The sequence below is a fragment of the Elephantulus edwardii genome, unplaced genomic scaffold (genome assembly GCF_000299155.1).
Source record: "Elephantulus edwardii isolate Elephantulus edwardi_28Jun2011 unplaced genomic scaffold, EleEdw1.0 scaffold00026, whole genome shotgun sequence".
Taxonomy (NCBI): Eukaryota; Metazoa; Chordata; class Mammalia; order Macroscelidea; family Macroscelididae; genus Elephantulus; species Elephantulus edwardii.
In genome coordinates this window covers 7,716,964-7,733,417 of record NW_006399776.1, presented here as the reverse complement: position 1 = coordinate 7,733,417, position 16,454 = coordinate 7,716,964, and the positions used below count along the sequence as shown (strand labels likewise).

Sequence of the window (16,454 nt, the reverse complement as noted above, 5' to 3'; positions counted from 1 at the left end):
GTAAGTGGCCATGTTTTATGACCAAACACATTTATTAAAAGGGGAGCATTTGCATTTGTACTGAGAAAACAGTTTTCAGCAGCAGCTATTTTGCCCTAACTTCTGGTTCCCAATACAAAAATTGGAAAAATTTAAAAAAATAATAATAAAAAAGAAGATGCTTAAAAGTTGTTTTCCCACTTATAAAATATTATTTTCCATTAAGATACAAGTCAACTCTCAACACATCTATTTCCATGATATGTGCTGAAATTATATTTAGGATTTGTTAAAGGCCAATGGTTTGAGCAGAAAATGAAAAGACAGTAGAAGTTCTAGAGAAAAGAATGGATACATGTCAGAAATCAGGGGAACTGAATTGTGGAAGCAAAGGATTGGCAGCTGTGGACCAACAAAAACAACTAAGAGTTTTCAAAACCAGTCAATCTTCTTCTTTAGGACATCAAATCTGCAATTCTCTAGCATCACCAACACAATTGCTGATGCAAAGTCTCTTTGTTATTATTGTTGTCACCTGCGACTCATAGGACCCTATGTATAACAGTCCTAAGCGCTGCTCTATCCTGTGCCAATCTCACTGTCTCTGATACACCTACCCCCCCCCCATTACCCCAGTCCCTGAGTCAATCCATCTCATCGATGGTCTTCTTCTCCTGCACTGTCCCTCCACCCTCCCAAGCATGATGTCCCTCTCCAAGGACTAATCCTACCTTGCAACATGTCCAAAGTAAATCAGACACAGCTGCAGCACAGCTTCACCCTCTCCAGGATAAACCTGTTTGTTCTCCTAGCAGTCCACAGTATAATCAATACTCTTCTCTAGTACCACAGCTGAAAGGCATCAATTCTCCTTCTATCATCCCCAGCCATTGTCCAACTTTCCATTACATAGCAAGTAATTGAAAAGACCATGGCCTGTATCAGGCACTTAACTATTCTCCCATTTAATTTTTTCCCCTCCAAATTAACAGACTCAAATGAGTGAGTAATTCCACAAAAAATAGAAACATATCTCCCTAAAATTTAATTCCCATAAAATATCCCATGAAAAACTAAGAAAAAGGAATTTTAAATAAAAGCACAATGCATTGCATTCCTTTTTTTTTTTTTTTTTTCGCTAGGTAGCCTTAGATAGCCAGTGGGTTCCCTGTCAGTGATGCTGTCAGAGCTTGCAGAGGGTAGGAGCAGTTCAGCTGGGTGTGATTGTGAGGAGCGAAGACTCTCAGGATTGTTCAAAATTGGTGGACATTCGAGAGGGATTATGAGGTAATCAGGATTTAATACAAATCACTTGTCTGGCACTTATCTCCATGGGGCAACATGTTAAATGGAATAAATGATAAATAAATGGATAGAAGGAGAATTGATGTCTTTGAGCTGTGGTGCTGGAGAAGAGTACTGAATGTACCATGGACTGCCAAGAAAACAAACAGATTCATCCTGGAAAGGGTTAAACTGGGTGGCTCCTTGGAGGCAAGGATTCTGAGCCTCTGTCTAATGTACTTTGGACATGTTGTAAGGAGGCACCGGTCCTTGGATCCTTGGAGAAGGACATCTTGCTTGGGAGGGTAAAGGGACAGCACAGGAGGGAAAGGCCCTCTATGAAGTGGATTGATTCAGTGACTGGGGTAATTGGGATGGGTGTATCGGGGACAGTGCGTTTGGCACAGGACAGAGCAGGGTTTAGGACTGTTGTATAGGGTCACTATGAGTAGCTAGTGACTTGACGGCACATAACAACAATAACAACAACAATGAGACAAAAGGGTGACTGGGAGCCCAAAAATCTCAAAAAGACTAGGTTATAAATGACTGAGCTGTGGTGGTCTAGCAGTAAGGAGATGTCGTGCCAACCAGAAGGCACATGGTTCGAATCCACTAGTTACTCCATAGGAAAAAGATGGGCAGTCTCTTCCAGTACAATTGCCTCTGAAAACCTGCTGGAGAGTCACCTATGGGTTGGTTCTGACTCAATAGTACATAACAACAACGTAAGTGCCAAGGCACAAGTGACAAAGTTCAGAGAGGGGTGATTAAAGAAGGGGGGGTGGAAATACCCAGGAGATTTTTTTAAGAATCATAGAAAACTGTGACAAGTTATGGTAACAAATTGGACTTAGTGGTTAAAACATAATTAAGTCTTAGACCACTCTAGAGAGGAGAATTAGGGTAGAGAGAAAGTGGATATGCTGGGAGAGAGAATGTTTTAAATCTAATGTTTCATTTTAATTGTCATGTTTAATTTTAGGTAACAGTCTAATACACAGCTGGAAACGTTCTTTGAATAGGTAAAAATCATATTCTACAATGTTGTTGATATAATAAAATACTAGAAGCATTTCTAATTCAGGATATCAACCAACTTACAATTTAGTTGATTCCGGGGCTTTTGCTCATCAATGACATGAAGTCTTTAAGTAATGAGCAAAAAGAGAAAAAAAACCCTCAAACATAAAATAGACTCAGGAAGGATTTAGGTTGCAATTCAGGCTAATCAATGAAAAACTGTATTCATTATGAAAGAAAAATTAGAGTATTTAAACTTTAAGTTCTACATATAAAGACAATTTATAGAGAACAGTTCCCAAATTTTCCACAAAGAACATAATTTATGTCACTACCAGATGAAGCATATTGAACTTATACATCATTACTCGGGCAGTATTTCATGTTTATTATGTTATATGAAGTAAGAACAACAGCTTAAGCCCTGTGAATCATAGTTGTAGCTTTTATTAAAATACTGACTGAAAAATTCCTATGACAATTTTCTTGAATGATTAAACACATTATTTAAAAAGTCAAAGAAAACTGGAATCTTTTTCAACACAGCCATTGGTTACAACTCAGCTTTAAGTAAACCACTTACCACACTTTCCTTCATCTTTCTCAGTTTTTCATCTATTGCTTTTAGCCTATTTTGTTGGTCCCGTTGTTCTTTGATGTTCTGAAGCACTTTCTCACCAGGAGTTATTTCCATATTTCTGTCATCACAGATGAGTTCCTAATTAAAAAAAAAAAATTCAAGTCATTTACAGCCTGGATATGCATTCTCACACACACTCCCACAACAACTAAGCTTTCAGAGCTGGCCTTGGTTTTCTCTTCTCTTCGAAAGGTGTTTGTAACCCTTTTTTTAAAAAATTCTTTCTGTTTGAGCATGGAAATGCTTAACTATGCATAAAACAAACAGAGAAATGAACTGCAGGCATAATGTCCAGGAAGCAGACATCAGACTTCCAGTATATACACTGATACTTTTCAGTTTGAGGCCTTGAGTAAACCAGTTTCTCGAAACTCCCATTTCATCAGATAATATGGAGGGGAAAATGCCTATCCATGTAATGTTGAAATAGTTCTATAACAATAAAAAGAGCACTAGATTTGGCAAAGGCAAAGTTTTAAATCCTAGCTCTACCTGGTTCCTGACTAGATCACCTTAAGGAAATCAATCAACCTCTCTGAGCCTCAGTTTCAGCATCTAAAGTGATGAAAGTTAGTCTGGGGCAGAGGGAAGTCTTTTCCATATGTATCAAACGTGCAGCAGTTTTAGAACCAAAGAAACATAAGTAGGGTGTGTAACTAAAAGTTCTTTGAAAAGAATAAGCATTATGTAACAAAAAATTCCATTATTTTTAAAAACACTTATAAAATAATACTCTTAAAGTTAATACTATATTTCTGTGATAAAAATTAATATTTCTCCACAGTCAGTCAGTCCTCCATCTAAATCTGAACAAGCATTCTATTTCCTCTCCAGTAGTTCTCCTACTGATGTGGCCTTGTGTTAGTGATTGGCACAACTGAACAGTGTTGAAATTGCTCAAGTCAGAGCCCTCCCACTCCCCCACTACTCATATACAGTGAGCCACCAAGAATGGTCATCAATCTACTTTCTAGCTTTCCAAATTAAGGCTTTTCTCTCCTCCTCATTGCCTTAGTTTCTACTTTCTCATCACTCAGTGAAAAACCAGCACTTTTCAAACTTCATTGTCCTTCAGAAACGTCTACCCACTCATTTCTGTAAAGGAAATTTCAACTTGCATCAACCCTCCACTGGGTTCCTGAGACTGTCAATCTTTACAGGAGGAAACAACCTCATCTTTCTCACAAGGAGTAGCCTGTGGATTTGAGCTTGGCCTTTTGGTAAGCAGCCCAATGTGTCATGTTCTATATGCCACCAGGTATCTTTCAAATCCAGCAATCAAAACTAGAACTCACTGTGTAAATCACATAGGAGGAGAAAGACCATCTTTCTCCTGCAGGGCCCCTGGTGGATTCAAACTGTCAGAGAGGAGCTGCCTTTGAGTTAGCTGTGCAACTGGCAGAGCTCCCTTAAGAACCCCCTATAATACCTACAAACAAGCAGACAAATGCAAAGACTAGCCTCACTCCAAAGATTTAATAGGACAACCTGAAGCACAGCTATGTGAGAAATTGAGAACTAATGATTGTTAGTTCTTGAGACACTTAGTTGTTCATTATGCTATAAATCTCATCAGTGTAACAGCCGTGTACTTTTAAGAAAGTACATTCTCCTTTTGATTCTCCATTTCTTCTGATAAAATTCATCCCAACTCTAATAGTCTGTGAGAATGTAACTGTAAAAATGAAGTGGGTTTGTGGGCTGCAGCACGCGACCTCCTCTAACTTCATAAAGGAAGGAATTCTCATCAAAGTAGCAAAAGCAGCCCAAGGCCAATTCCTATGACATCATCCACACTGTCCCTCCCACACTCCAAATCCTTCCACCAAAACTGACACTAACCATCCCTCCCACAACACACTCTACTTCTACCTATGAGTTTGATAATCTGTTGCAATGGCCACACAGAACTCACCTATTATAATTATGGGGTTTATTAGGAAAGTTACAATTCAGAATGAAGAATGCTCAGGATACAATTCTGTCAGTACTGCCTCTTTTCAGCTGTGCCAGAGGCAGGACTCCCTGGGCCCTCATTCTTGTGGCCTCTGCATTGCATGTACAAGTCTTACAAAACTCTTTTAGCTCTGCCATTTTAAGAGTCCTCTGAAAGCATCTTGCTCCGGAAAGCAAGGCTGGAAAGAACTCAGCGTTAGCAACTACAGGTCAGCAAATTCAGCTCCCTGACAAATGTCCCAAGGTGCCCACTCTGCCCATATGTCTCCTGCCCCGAAGGCCCTCAGCCTTCTCACCCCCGTGGACTGGGAGCCCACAGCTCTGTATTATACTGGTCTCTTGGGGTTTTTTCTGCCTATGCTTCCTCTTCTGCCTGTTTGTCTGCCACCAAGGTGTTACTGTTAAAGTGTTAAAATTCTCTGTCTCCTGATTGAAGGAAGTGTTCAATGCAGGGACTCTGAATGCATGGGGCACACAGTGCTCTCAGCTCAGTGTAGAAGACAGCAAGGGTCCTCCCTTTCCCATTCTTTGACGGCTTCTTTTAGGCCTGCCTGGTGGCAAAACTGATGATATTTCATGTTAGCATATTCAGCCCACATTGAGACCATTTTGAGCAAGACAAACAATAGTTCTTTTAAAGGCTCCACACTTGCTGTACATTAAAACAACTCTTTTAAGAGTCACTAAAGTTGCTGTATACTGTGCTACTTTTGTAGCTTGGGTACCACTCCCTCTTGTCTCTCACATTTGGCTTAATTCTTTAGTTGCATGAATAAGACCAAAACCAGGGCATCAAGTGGACGGTAACAGTACTGCCTAGAGTTAGAAGAACACTGGTGGTACAAATCACACTACTCACACAAAGGCTACACATCTCAGACAGTTTGCCTTGACCAGCATCTCCGTGGGAGAAAGATAAGTGGTCCCTGCCATTAAAATTGATAGCCTCAAAACCTGATGGATTGTCTTTAAGTAGGAACTGACCCATAGCCATGACTGCGAGAGTGACCCAGTTATCTGGTAGGAGTTATCCAGACTATGACTAGAAAGCCCTATCAAGTCGTCCACAGCACTGCAATAATTCTCTACAGTTGGGCCCAAAGTATTATAAAACATCTTTTCTCAGACATGATCTCTGACAGCACAACTATACAGTTCAAATAACTGAAGGATATCTATTATGAAAGTAGAGGCCAAGAGTAATCCAGATGAAATCATCATTGATTCTGGAAAAAAGTACCCAGTGACATGTTCAAGAGATCCTGTGGTTCTAGGAGAGGTTCTGTTCTCACACCAAAGTGCCAAACACATGTTCATTTTCATGATCATCAAGAAATATCTTAATTTCTTTTGTTTTGTTTTGTTGGTTTTGGGGAGTTTTTTCTTTATATTTTTATTATTAATTTTAATGAAAATTTACAGAGACTTTGGATTTCCATTCATTCATTGTTACACTTTTCTCCCTGCCCACCTCTCCTGCCCCAAGCACACCCTTCTCTTTGAAAATTAAAATAAAAATTCTTTCACCTCCCCCCAGAGGTCCACTCTACTATGCAGCCTTTGCTCTGGACTCCTATCATGACAAAAATACCTAATCACATATCCCTTTTAAACAGTTTTCTCCCTCATCTGTTTTAATGTAGTATACATTATTGAACCCATCCTTCTCAGTCTCCCCCCAACCCTAAGGTCAGTCCTGTTTTACAACAGTGGCACCGTGCAGTATTTGTCCTTTTGTGACTGAGATATTTCACTCAGTATAATGTCCTCCAGGGTCACCCATTTTGAATAATATTGCATGAGTTCCTGGTTTTTCAATGCAGCGTAGTACTCCATTGTGTGAATATACCACAGCTTCTCTATCCATTCATTTGTTGATGGGCACTTGGATTGTTTCCAACTCCTTGCTATTGGGAACAAAGCCACGATAAACATGGGTGTGCATATATCTACTTGGGTGGTGGTTATGATCTCTTTGGGGTATATTCCCAGTAGTGGAATTGCTGGGTCAAATGGTATCTCTATTTGTAACTTTTTGATAAAGCGCCACACTGCTTTCCACAGTGGTTGCACCATTTTACACTCCCACCAACATTGAATAAGGGTTCCAGTTTCTCCACAACCTCACCAGCATTTGTTGTTTGCTGCTCTGTTAAATTTTGCTATTCTGACTGGGGTGAGATGATATCTCATAATTGTTTTGAGAAATATCTTGATTTCTTGTGACAGGAATGTTTAGCAGATTCTCCCCTCACATCATTACTCTGCCATTGTGTGTTCTGAGTCATATACAATTTTTTTTATTACCAGTTCTGTAAAAGCTCTCCCTGATATGCACTGAATGCTAATAGCCATGAGAATTGTCCTTCAGGTCAACAGGTATTTGCTTATTCAGCTAGCTAATTGCCAAGGGATTCTAAATTCATCCTTAGAAAAATATCTGTGGTATTGACAATGTCAACAGCTGTCGTTGAAGCTAAGAAACTTCCTTTTCAAAAACAAATACAAAGGAAATTTCTCAAAGCATCATAAGTTTTCTGATATGCAAATAAAGCATGCTATAACAGAGGCTATAAAAAGCAAATTTACCTAAATGAAGTCAGCTTGCCGTGCATTCTCAGAATGCTACCCAACGTTTCCACAGGCTCCTGCTATTGCTATGATCAATTGCCTGGTAGTACTTAAAGAATGGAATTTTATTTTTTTCAAACAGATTCTTTTTACATCTTCTAATATTTTCATAAAATTAAAGAAACTTTGACAATATCATACTCACTCATTTCCATCAAGTCAGAACTGACTCAGAGCTGACCTTCGAGCAGGTTTCTGAGGCTGTAAGTCACATGGGGGGAATCTGTCCTTCTTTCTCTGGAGGAGCACCTGCTGGCTTCAAACCACCACAGAGGTGCCACTTTTGTGTTAGCACCACAACTCCCTATGGACTGTGACACCAGAGCTCCCTTTTGACAATATAAGAAGCATAATACAGAAGAACAATGAGATAGAAATAGTCTTCAGAGTAATCTATAAAGCATACATGACAAGAGGAATGCCTCAGACTTAAAAGATTGCTGTCAAGTTAGCAGTGTCGGCAAAGATTTCTGAAGTAACGTCTTAACTACTACTCCTCAGGCCAGAAGCCTGTGCTTCCATATTTAATTCTATAGTTTTGGGAAGTGAGCAGACAATAAGATTTCTGTGCCTGTGTTTAGTTCTTAGTTCTCTTCATTTCCTAGAGTAGCCAAAATAAAATACCTTAAATTAAGTGGCTTTTAAGAACAAAAATATATTTCTTCACAGCTTTGGAAATTGGTGGTGATGGTGATGGTAGGTGCTCTGGAGATTAGACGTCTCATCTCAATTTGGGAGTTAGACAGAACTGGTCAGTTCTAGGGGAAAATCTTTCCTTGTATCGTCCAAATTCTAGTGGCCTCAGACATTCTAGTGTTCTTTTTCTAATAGGTGAACCCGCACATGAGATCTTCCTTCTGTGTTTGCCTCTCACTCTGTGTCTGTGTTTCCCTTTTCTTAGACACCATTTGGAAGGAATTACGGCTTATAGTCTGTCTCACTCTGATATGATCTCATTAACTTTACTGAAAACAAAAGGAAAACCTTATTTCCAAACAAGACTTTATTCACAAGTACAGGAGTTAGAACATCCATCAGCATATGTCTAGGGGGACCCACTTCAATCCAGAAAACAAACACACATAAGAAGCTTTTAAATTCTTGTTCTGAGATGAACCAGTGTACTAAGTTTATCTCAGGTCAAACTGTCTCCATCAGAAATGTGGAAACCCTTGGTCTCAGCAAAACCTTTTTCATGATTATGTGTTAAATAATGTCCTATCTTTCCTCAAGTTTAACTCTATTGAGACAAAAAGAGATAATAAAATAAAGTTCATTGTTGCTATCTACAATATTATGCTCTTAATAAGAAAATAAATTAATAAATACAATTGACATTTTCTTTAATAAGAAAGCTAACCAGGAAGCAGTCTTTAGAACAGAGCAGGGAAATACCACATGATACAAAATCAGGGAATGTGTCAGGGATGTGTCTTGTCTCCATATCTTTTCAGTCTATACAAACAACAGATCAGTAGGGAGGCCGAACTTTATGACAAGGAATGTGGCATCAGATTAACGGAAGACTTATCAACAACCTACACTATGCAGATGACACAACCTTGCTTGCTGAAACTGAGGAGGATCTGAAGTGCTTGCTGCAGAAGGTCAAGAACTGTAGTCTTAAGTATGGATTGAAGTTCAGCATCAACAAGACAAAGACTGTCACCACTGGACCATGTGACAGCACCATGATGGGTGAAGAAGAGATTGAGGTTGTTAACAGTTTGCTGGGCTCCTCAATCACACTTTTGGCACCAGCAGTCAGGAAATAAAAAGGCAAATTGCATTAGGTAAATCTGCTGTCAGGGGCCTTTCCAGAGTGCTGAGAAGCAACGATGTCAGTCAAGAGACTAAGGTGTGCCTGATCCAGACCATGGTCTCTACAATTACTTGCTATGCATCAAAGAGTGGGATAATGACTTAGGATGACAGAAGAAGAATTGATGCCTTTGAGTTGAGGTGCTGGAGAAGAGTCTTGAAAATACCATCAACCACCAAGAAAACAAATAGGTCTGTCTTGGAGAGGGTGAAACCAAGTTTGTACTTGGAAGCTAGGATTTTGAAGTTCCGTCTCACATACTTTGGGGCAGGTTGCCAAGAGGGACAAATCCTTGGAGAAGGACATCATGCTCAGAAGAGTGGAGAGACAGTGCAGGAGAGGAAGACCTCAGATAAGATGGATTGATACAGTGACTTGGGCAATGGGGTAGGTGTATCAGAGTCAGTGAGACTGGCTCAGGACAGGGCAGGCTTCAGAACTGTTGTACAGAGGTTAGCTATATGTTGCAGACAACTTGACAGCACATAATAATAATAACTAATATTAATTTTTATTCATATTTTGTTAGTTTTACCAAATTATATGCAACTGAGTCAATATTTTAAGAAAAAAAGCAAATTAAGGAGGATCATCATATTACATTAAATCTGTAGGTTTAAGAACAAAGACATCTTTGTCAATGAAAGCCATTTCAAAAGACTCTCCATTCCATTAACACACACACACAAACTCTACCATGAACTGAAATTCTATATTTAGTAAGACTGATTGTATGAGAGATGAATGATTAAATTACACTTCTTTACAAGAGCCAAACTGAAATGAATTTATTATTGAATCCAGTTGCTAGGGATTTAAGAAACTGAATGCTTAAACAACTCCTATATCCTAAATACTTTTGGAAAATGCTAGAATCTAATACATCTACAAACAAGAAATATGGTAACTAAATTAGGGAACATCATTCAATTTTATGGTGGGATTTACAAGATGTGGAGAAAAAGTAGCTGATTTGTTGGAGGCTTAGAGGATGGATGCAGGGAGGTATGCACAGTTAAACCACAGATCCTAAGGAAAAATTGCTTCAATTAGTTCTCCTTTGCTAAGATGAAATGAAAATAGAAAGCAGATGCAAAAACTGCAACCACACGATGCTATTGGCATTAAAGCAATAACTGTAACATGTCATTCTTTCTTGTGAATGTGACCACATGCTTTTTACATGCATTTTACACTACAGAGACCACATATGTAAAAGTCAAATGCTGTTTTTAAAACATGTCTATAAAGTTAAGAGGCATTCCAAGGAATCTATATGGGAACATCATCATCAACAAGCTAGCAAGGGAAAGGAGATCTCTAGCCCACCCTGTAACAATCCCCAGAGTTTTTTAAACCTCTGATTCACATACTGGAGACACTCAAATTACTCAGATTTGTTGTTGTTGTTGTTATTTGTCAAATTAGAAGCAAGTCATAGTTGGCCTGCCAGCAGGTTTTCAAAGGTGGAAAATCACATAGGAGGAGACCGCTTGCTCATCTTTCCAGCCCTGAGTAGCTGGTGGATTGGTACTGTGTTCTTTTGAGTTGACAGTACAACTCCACACCACTAAGCTACCAGAGCTCTCTATAAAACTAAACATTTTAAAACAAGATGTCTTAAAAAAATCAAAATTAAAAATCAATTTTTGATAAAACAAATACTGTTTTTGTGATGTTCCACAACACTGACTGACTCATAGGAGACCCGTGAACAACAGCTCTGAACTCTTCCCTGTCCTGAGCCAGTCTCACTATTTCTGACACACCTCCCTGCACCACCCCTGTTACTGTGTCCATCCACCTCAACCAGGGCCTTCCTTTCCTGTGCTCTCCCTCCACCCTTAGAAGCATGATGTCCTTCTCCAAGGACTGGCCCCTCCTAGCCATGTGTCCAAAGTTTTTGAGATGGAGCTTTAAAACCCTTGCCTCCATAAAAGAGATACAAATCAAAACCACAGTAAGGTACCATCTCACCCAGTAGCAGTGGCAAAGCTGAACAGCAATAAATGTTGGAGAGGATGTGAAGAGATTGGAACTCTCATATTCTGTTGGTAGGATTGTAAAATGGTACAACCACTTTGGAAGGCAGAAACATAGAAACTCCATATGACCCAGCTATTACACTGCTAGGAATATACCCCAAGAAAATTAGAACTGAGACACAAATGGAGATCTGTATGCCAATGTTCATAGCAACATTATTCACCATTGCAAGAATATGAAACATCCCAAATATCCAACCACAATCTGGTGGATTGAGAAATCACACAATGGAATACTACACAGCTCTCAGGAACAACACTTTTTTAAATATTACATAACTTGAAAGAGACTGGAGGGCATAATGCTAAGTGAACTAACTCAGTCTCATTAGGACAAATACTGCATAAGTCCATTATGAAGTATCCTTCTGGAAAAACCGAAGGATAACTAGCAAAATGTGTATAGCCGCCCAAATGGAGAAGAGGTGAGAGCACAGGGATGAGGATAGGAAGAGGCTAAATCATAGGGTCACACAATTTGATGGGAAGAAAGAGGGGGTAAAGGAAATGGGAAAGATCTGGTGGGGACCTGAAAAGATGGGGTAATGGTGGGCATAGGCCAATGGTGATTCATTTTATAAAACATAGTGTATGGAAATGATTATATGAAACATAATGTCAGTGAAGAAAAGTGTGAAACAAGAAAGAAAAACCCACTATGTGCATGAATAAAATACAATGTGTATGGAAAATTATATGAATATGATCCAGGAGTTGCCAACTAAAGACTTAAGTCTAATGTTGCCAGATTTTCTAATTTAAAAAAAATAAAATAGAAATTTGTATTTTTCTATTAATTCACACAGCTTTTAGATATTGACTGGGGTGTGGTGGGGTTTATTAAATTCTATGTGGGCTAAAGGAAACGTATCTGCAAGCCAAATGTGCCTTTCAGGCCACAGATTTACCACCTTGTGCTTTATGATTAATATCTTCTCCTTTGTCTCTGACTCCTACCTCCTCCACTGGTTGCTCTGTCTGCTACTGTCCTCGATACAGAAGTGAATTTGCTTGGTATTCCTGCAGGATACATGTGCTTTCTCTCCCGGGCTTCTAAATTGTACCAGCAGCTATTTCTATGCTTTATCTTGAACTTACTTATGCTGTCTTCGACTAGTTATTTATGTATATTCTCATTCCTCCCAAAAGTAAGATAAATCCCTTAAATCATTTATTACTATTACTATTACTACCATCATTACTGCATTGGTTGAGTTCTATATCAGACACTGTGCATAGCACTTTATATATATTAACTGAGCTATTGTTCACAAGAATCCAAATGAACAACTGAGGAAATTGAGGTTTAGAGTACTTTCAATGAGTGCACAAGTCCAGAAAATTAGTAAGTAGTAAAGTTAGAACTTGAAGCCAGGCATTTTGACTTCAGAGTATTATATGCATCTTCCTGATAGTTAAGCCCTTGCAATTGCTTACACAACAGCAGAAACTCAATACTGGCTAAATACAGTCGAAAACAGAAATTTTTATATCACTTAAAAGACATTCTTTCTTAAGCATAGACAAAAATAACTAATGAGTTAATAGTTTGGATGAAAAATAAAATTAAAGTTAATATACACTAGGAATATCTGTTCTGTAAAGGAGTAGAGTTCATTCATCAGTTGAATAGATAGGTAAAGTTTATCCAAGCTACTTTTCACTATATATTCAAAAATACGGCAACCTAAAATAATATCCACGAGCTAATTTGTTGTGTTAGCCTTTCTGGCTCAATGCTGGGTTTAGTTATAAATGAAAAATTTCAAGAAGTAAATAAACAAAGTTCAAGTGATAATCTCTTTTGCATGAAAGAAGTATCAATTATTTCTTTTCAACAACCATGTTATATTTGTTCCTGCCCAATGGGAATCTCAGAATGTAATTTTCTGTCTTCTCTAAATATACCTTGTTTCACATAAAAATACATAAACTTGATTTGTGTCAAATATGGACTTGTTTTAAATATTTTATTTGAACCATAAATATAAACTCTGAAAAGTGATTCACATGACTGTTATGGAATGTGATCATATTCATACTTTATTTGAAATCCTAATGGCTAAATAAATCTCTATACTCTGTATCTTTCAACAGTAATACTTGATAATATTAAAAAGATATTTTCTAACTTTAATACTCTTCTTTGCTATCTTAGCAACTTTTTAAATCTAACAACAATGACCAAAAAAAAAATCCACTATATCATTCAAAAAAATAGCAAAATCATTTTGATTAGTCTTATTCTGCCCCTCCCCCCATCTAGGCTTACTCTTCTTGGGACGTGGAACCCAGTAACGTAAACCAGCATAACTAATGTCACTGTCTTAGAGAACATCTGAGTATGGACAAGATCCCAATTTTCTCTGTTATCTAAGAACTCAGATCTCAATCCAGAAATTAGAATTGGGAATATTACAATGTGAGATGGTTCTATATAGGTTTTGCCAGTGGTCAAAATATTTCTATTGTTGTTGTTATTAGGTGCCATCCAGTTGCCTACCACTGATAGCAACCCTAGGAACAACAAATGTGAACCTTGCCTCCCCAGCACTCTCCTCAGGACCTCTGGTATGCTCACACCCATTGGTACAGTCACTGCTTATGTTGGTGGAAATACTCCTCTCTTTCTCTGACCCTCCACCTTTCCCAGCATGTTCTTTTCCAAGGATGATTAGCCCCCCTCCTGGCAACATGCCCAAAGTTATGCAAGACAAAATTTCACCATCCTTGACTCAAAGAAGCAGTTGCATTTCCTCCAAGACAGACTTTTTTGTTCCTTTGGCAATCCATGGGATATTCAGGACTCTTCTCCAACACCACAACATAACAGCATTGATTCTTCTTCTGTCATTCTTATTCATTGTTCAACTTTCAGATGTTACAAGAATTGAAAAGAACACGGTTTGGGTCACACTTCAGTTTTTCAATTTACGTCCACACTCTTTAGCATTTTGGAGAAGTTCTTGAAGCAGATTTTCCCAATGCAAAATGTCTCTTGATTTCTTCGCTGCTTTTACCCTCGTGTTGATTGTGGATCCAAGTAAAATGAAAATGAAATCTTTCTATAGACCATCTTGATTCTGCTCCTTTCCTTTAGTTTCAAAAGGCCTCAATCAGACCCCTCACTTTCAATCAATGACTTAGAAAAAGTACTCACTTTGAATTAGAATTAGTATCTATCGGTTACTGATTTTAAAAACCTTTTAAGGAACAAGAAAATTACACTCATTTCATATTGCACCAATGTTATTTGGTGAAGCTCTTTAACAAAACTGGTAGCTAATAAAATTTTTTAAAAATAATTTTAAAAAATTATCTACCAGGAACTCTTTCTTCAGCTGAGAACTATTACCCAACTTCAAAAAGTTATCTTATTGTTAGGTACTGTCAAGTTGACGATAACACATAGAAACCCTGTGATCAACAGATCTAGACCTTCCTTACCCTGCACCATCCTCATCCCAAACTAGATCCCATAAAGTATTAAATAGAGGGGAAAGAAGAATTTTGCTTCTTCAAAGATACCACACTTCTCTTCTCTTATTTATTCTACACTGTCACCACCTTTCTAAAAAACATTTGAAAGCAGACACTAATCACTTCAAAATATACACTTAACAGAAGAAGCCAGTGACATAGTGAGATTCTGTATTAGATGTAAAATTAAAGGAGCTTAAAAAAATGTGACAGACTACATGATAAGTGACTGGTATTACTAGTAGCCAATACCTGTGGAATTAAGAGAAATAAGGTTCTGAAAGGGCCAGTGAATGCTATACCAATTCTCTTCCCTCTCCTCTCTTCTAATCATGATGAATTAGCTTAAATTCTAAATCTGTAAATAAGTATTTCCTCAGTTACTCCATTCTAGTGAAAGAAAAATTAATAGAAAATAAAAGTTACCAAAGGAAAGTATAAACTTTTATTAAAACTATTATTGCTATTGTAGTCATGGAAAAAATATAAGTCTTAGAGAAAATGCAGGCAGAGCATTCCTTGGAGGCAAGGACGATAAAGCTTCACCTCACATACTTCAGGCATGTTGCTAGGAGAGGCTATTCATTGGAGAGGGACATGATGCTCAGAAAGGCAGAGGGTCAGCAAAGAAGAGGAAGACCCTCAATCAAGTGGACTGACACAGTGAGTGCTGCAACTGGCTCTAGTGTGTCAGGAAGTGTGAGGATAGCACAGGGTAGAACTGGGCTCAGATATGTTGTTTATGTGGGTCACACTTGACAGCATCGAACAACAATAAGAAGTCATGGGAAAAAAGCAATTTGGAGATACATGTTCAGTGAACAGCAGACTGTTAATAAGTTCTATGAACAAGCTTTAGCACATGTATGTATACATAATAAACATGTACAGTCTCTATATGCTTAACTTAAGCATACCTGGTCATTTTGGTTTTCCAGATTTGAAGGACAACTGAACGTTTTGGGGGGAGCTGCAGAAAGCTCTTGGAGCTTTGTCTCAATTTCAGCAAGCTGCCGCCGCTCCTCAACAGCAAGCAGGCATCCTTCTCCTGGGACCAGCCAGCTCGACTGATCAGCCTCAAGGAAACAGATGTCACCAGGTCATTCCCACACAATCAAAAATGCCTTATATGCTACATCAGTGCTTAGGACTACACCAAAATCAACCAACGGATACTGGGATACATAAGCAAAACATTAGAAAGTTATCTTAAATGGATAAGCTCTGTTGCTTGAATTTCATTAACTCCATTGAACATCTAACACCTTATCCATTTAACTTTAGTTTCACATTGTCTTTGAGAATTTTTTCATAACAATCATGAAGACACAGGACTGGACATATTTCAATGTTACACCTAAGGTGAGTCAGCACCAACTTGATGATAACTAACAAAAAGTAGCACTCATTATTAAAATATCAACATTGTGTGCTTACTGTGGATAGGTATTCTTATCCTGGGCTCTGCTGATTCTATATGAATCTCACAGAGCTCTGCTCTTAAGAAATCTCAGTCTTTTGGCTGAGACCATGTAATAAGATATAAAGTGTGCCTGAAAGCCCAGAGCACCATGGGAACCAAGGGAGGGTCAAG

At 38.3% G+C, this 16,454-nt stretch overlaps 1 protein-coding gene across 1 annotated transcript in view; it reads right to left on the bottom strand.

Moving 5' to 3' along the window:
• Positions 1-16,454, bottom strand: part of FSIP1 (fibrous sheath interacting protein 1) — a 186,668-nt gene that overhangs the window by 131,614 nt on the left and 38,600 nt on the right. The window contains exons 8-10 of the mRNA XM_006883029.1: positions 15,778-15,936; positions 5,215-5,220; positions 2,870-3,004 (exon numbers count right to left, since the gene is read on the bottom strand). Of these exons, the coding sequence (XP_006883091.1) occupies positions 2,870-3,004; positions 5,215-5,220; positions 15,778-15,936 (300 nt within the window). The remainder of the gene's footprint in view (positions 1-2,869; positions 3,005-5,214; positions 5,221-15,777; positions 15,937-16,454) is intronic.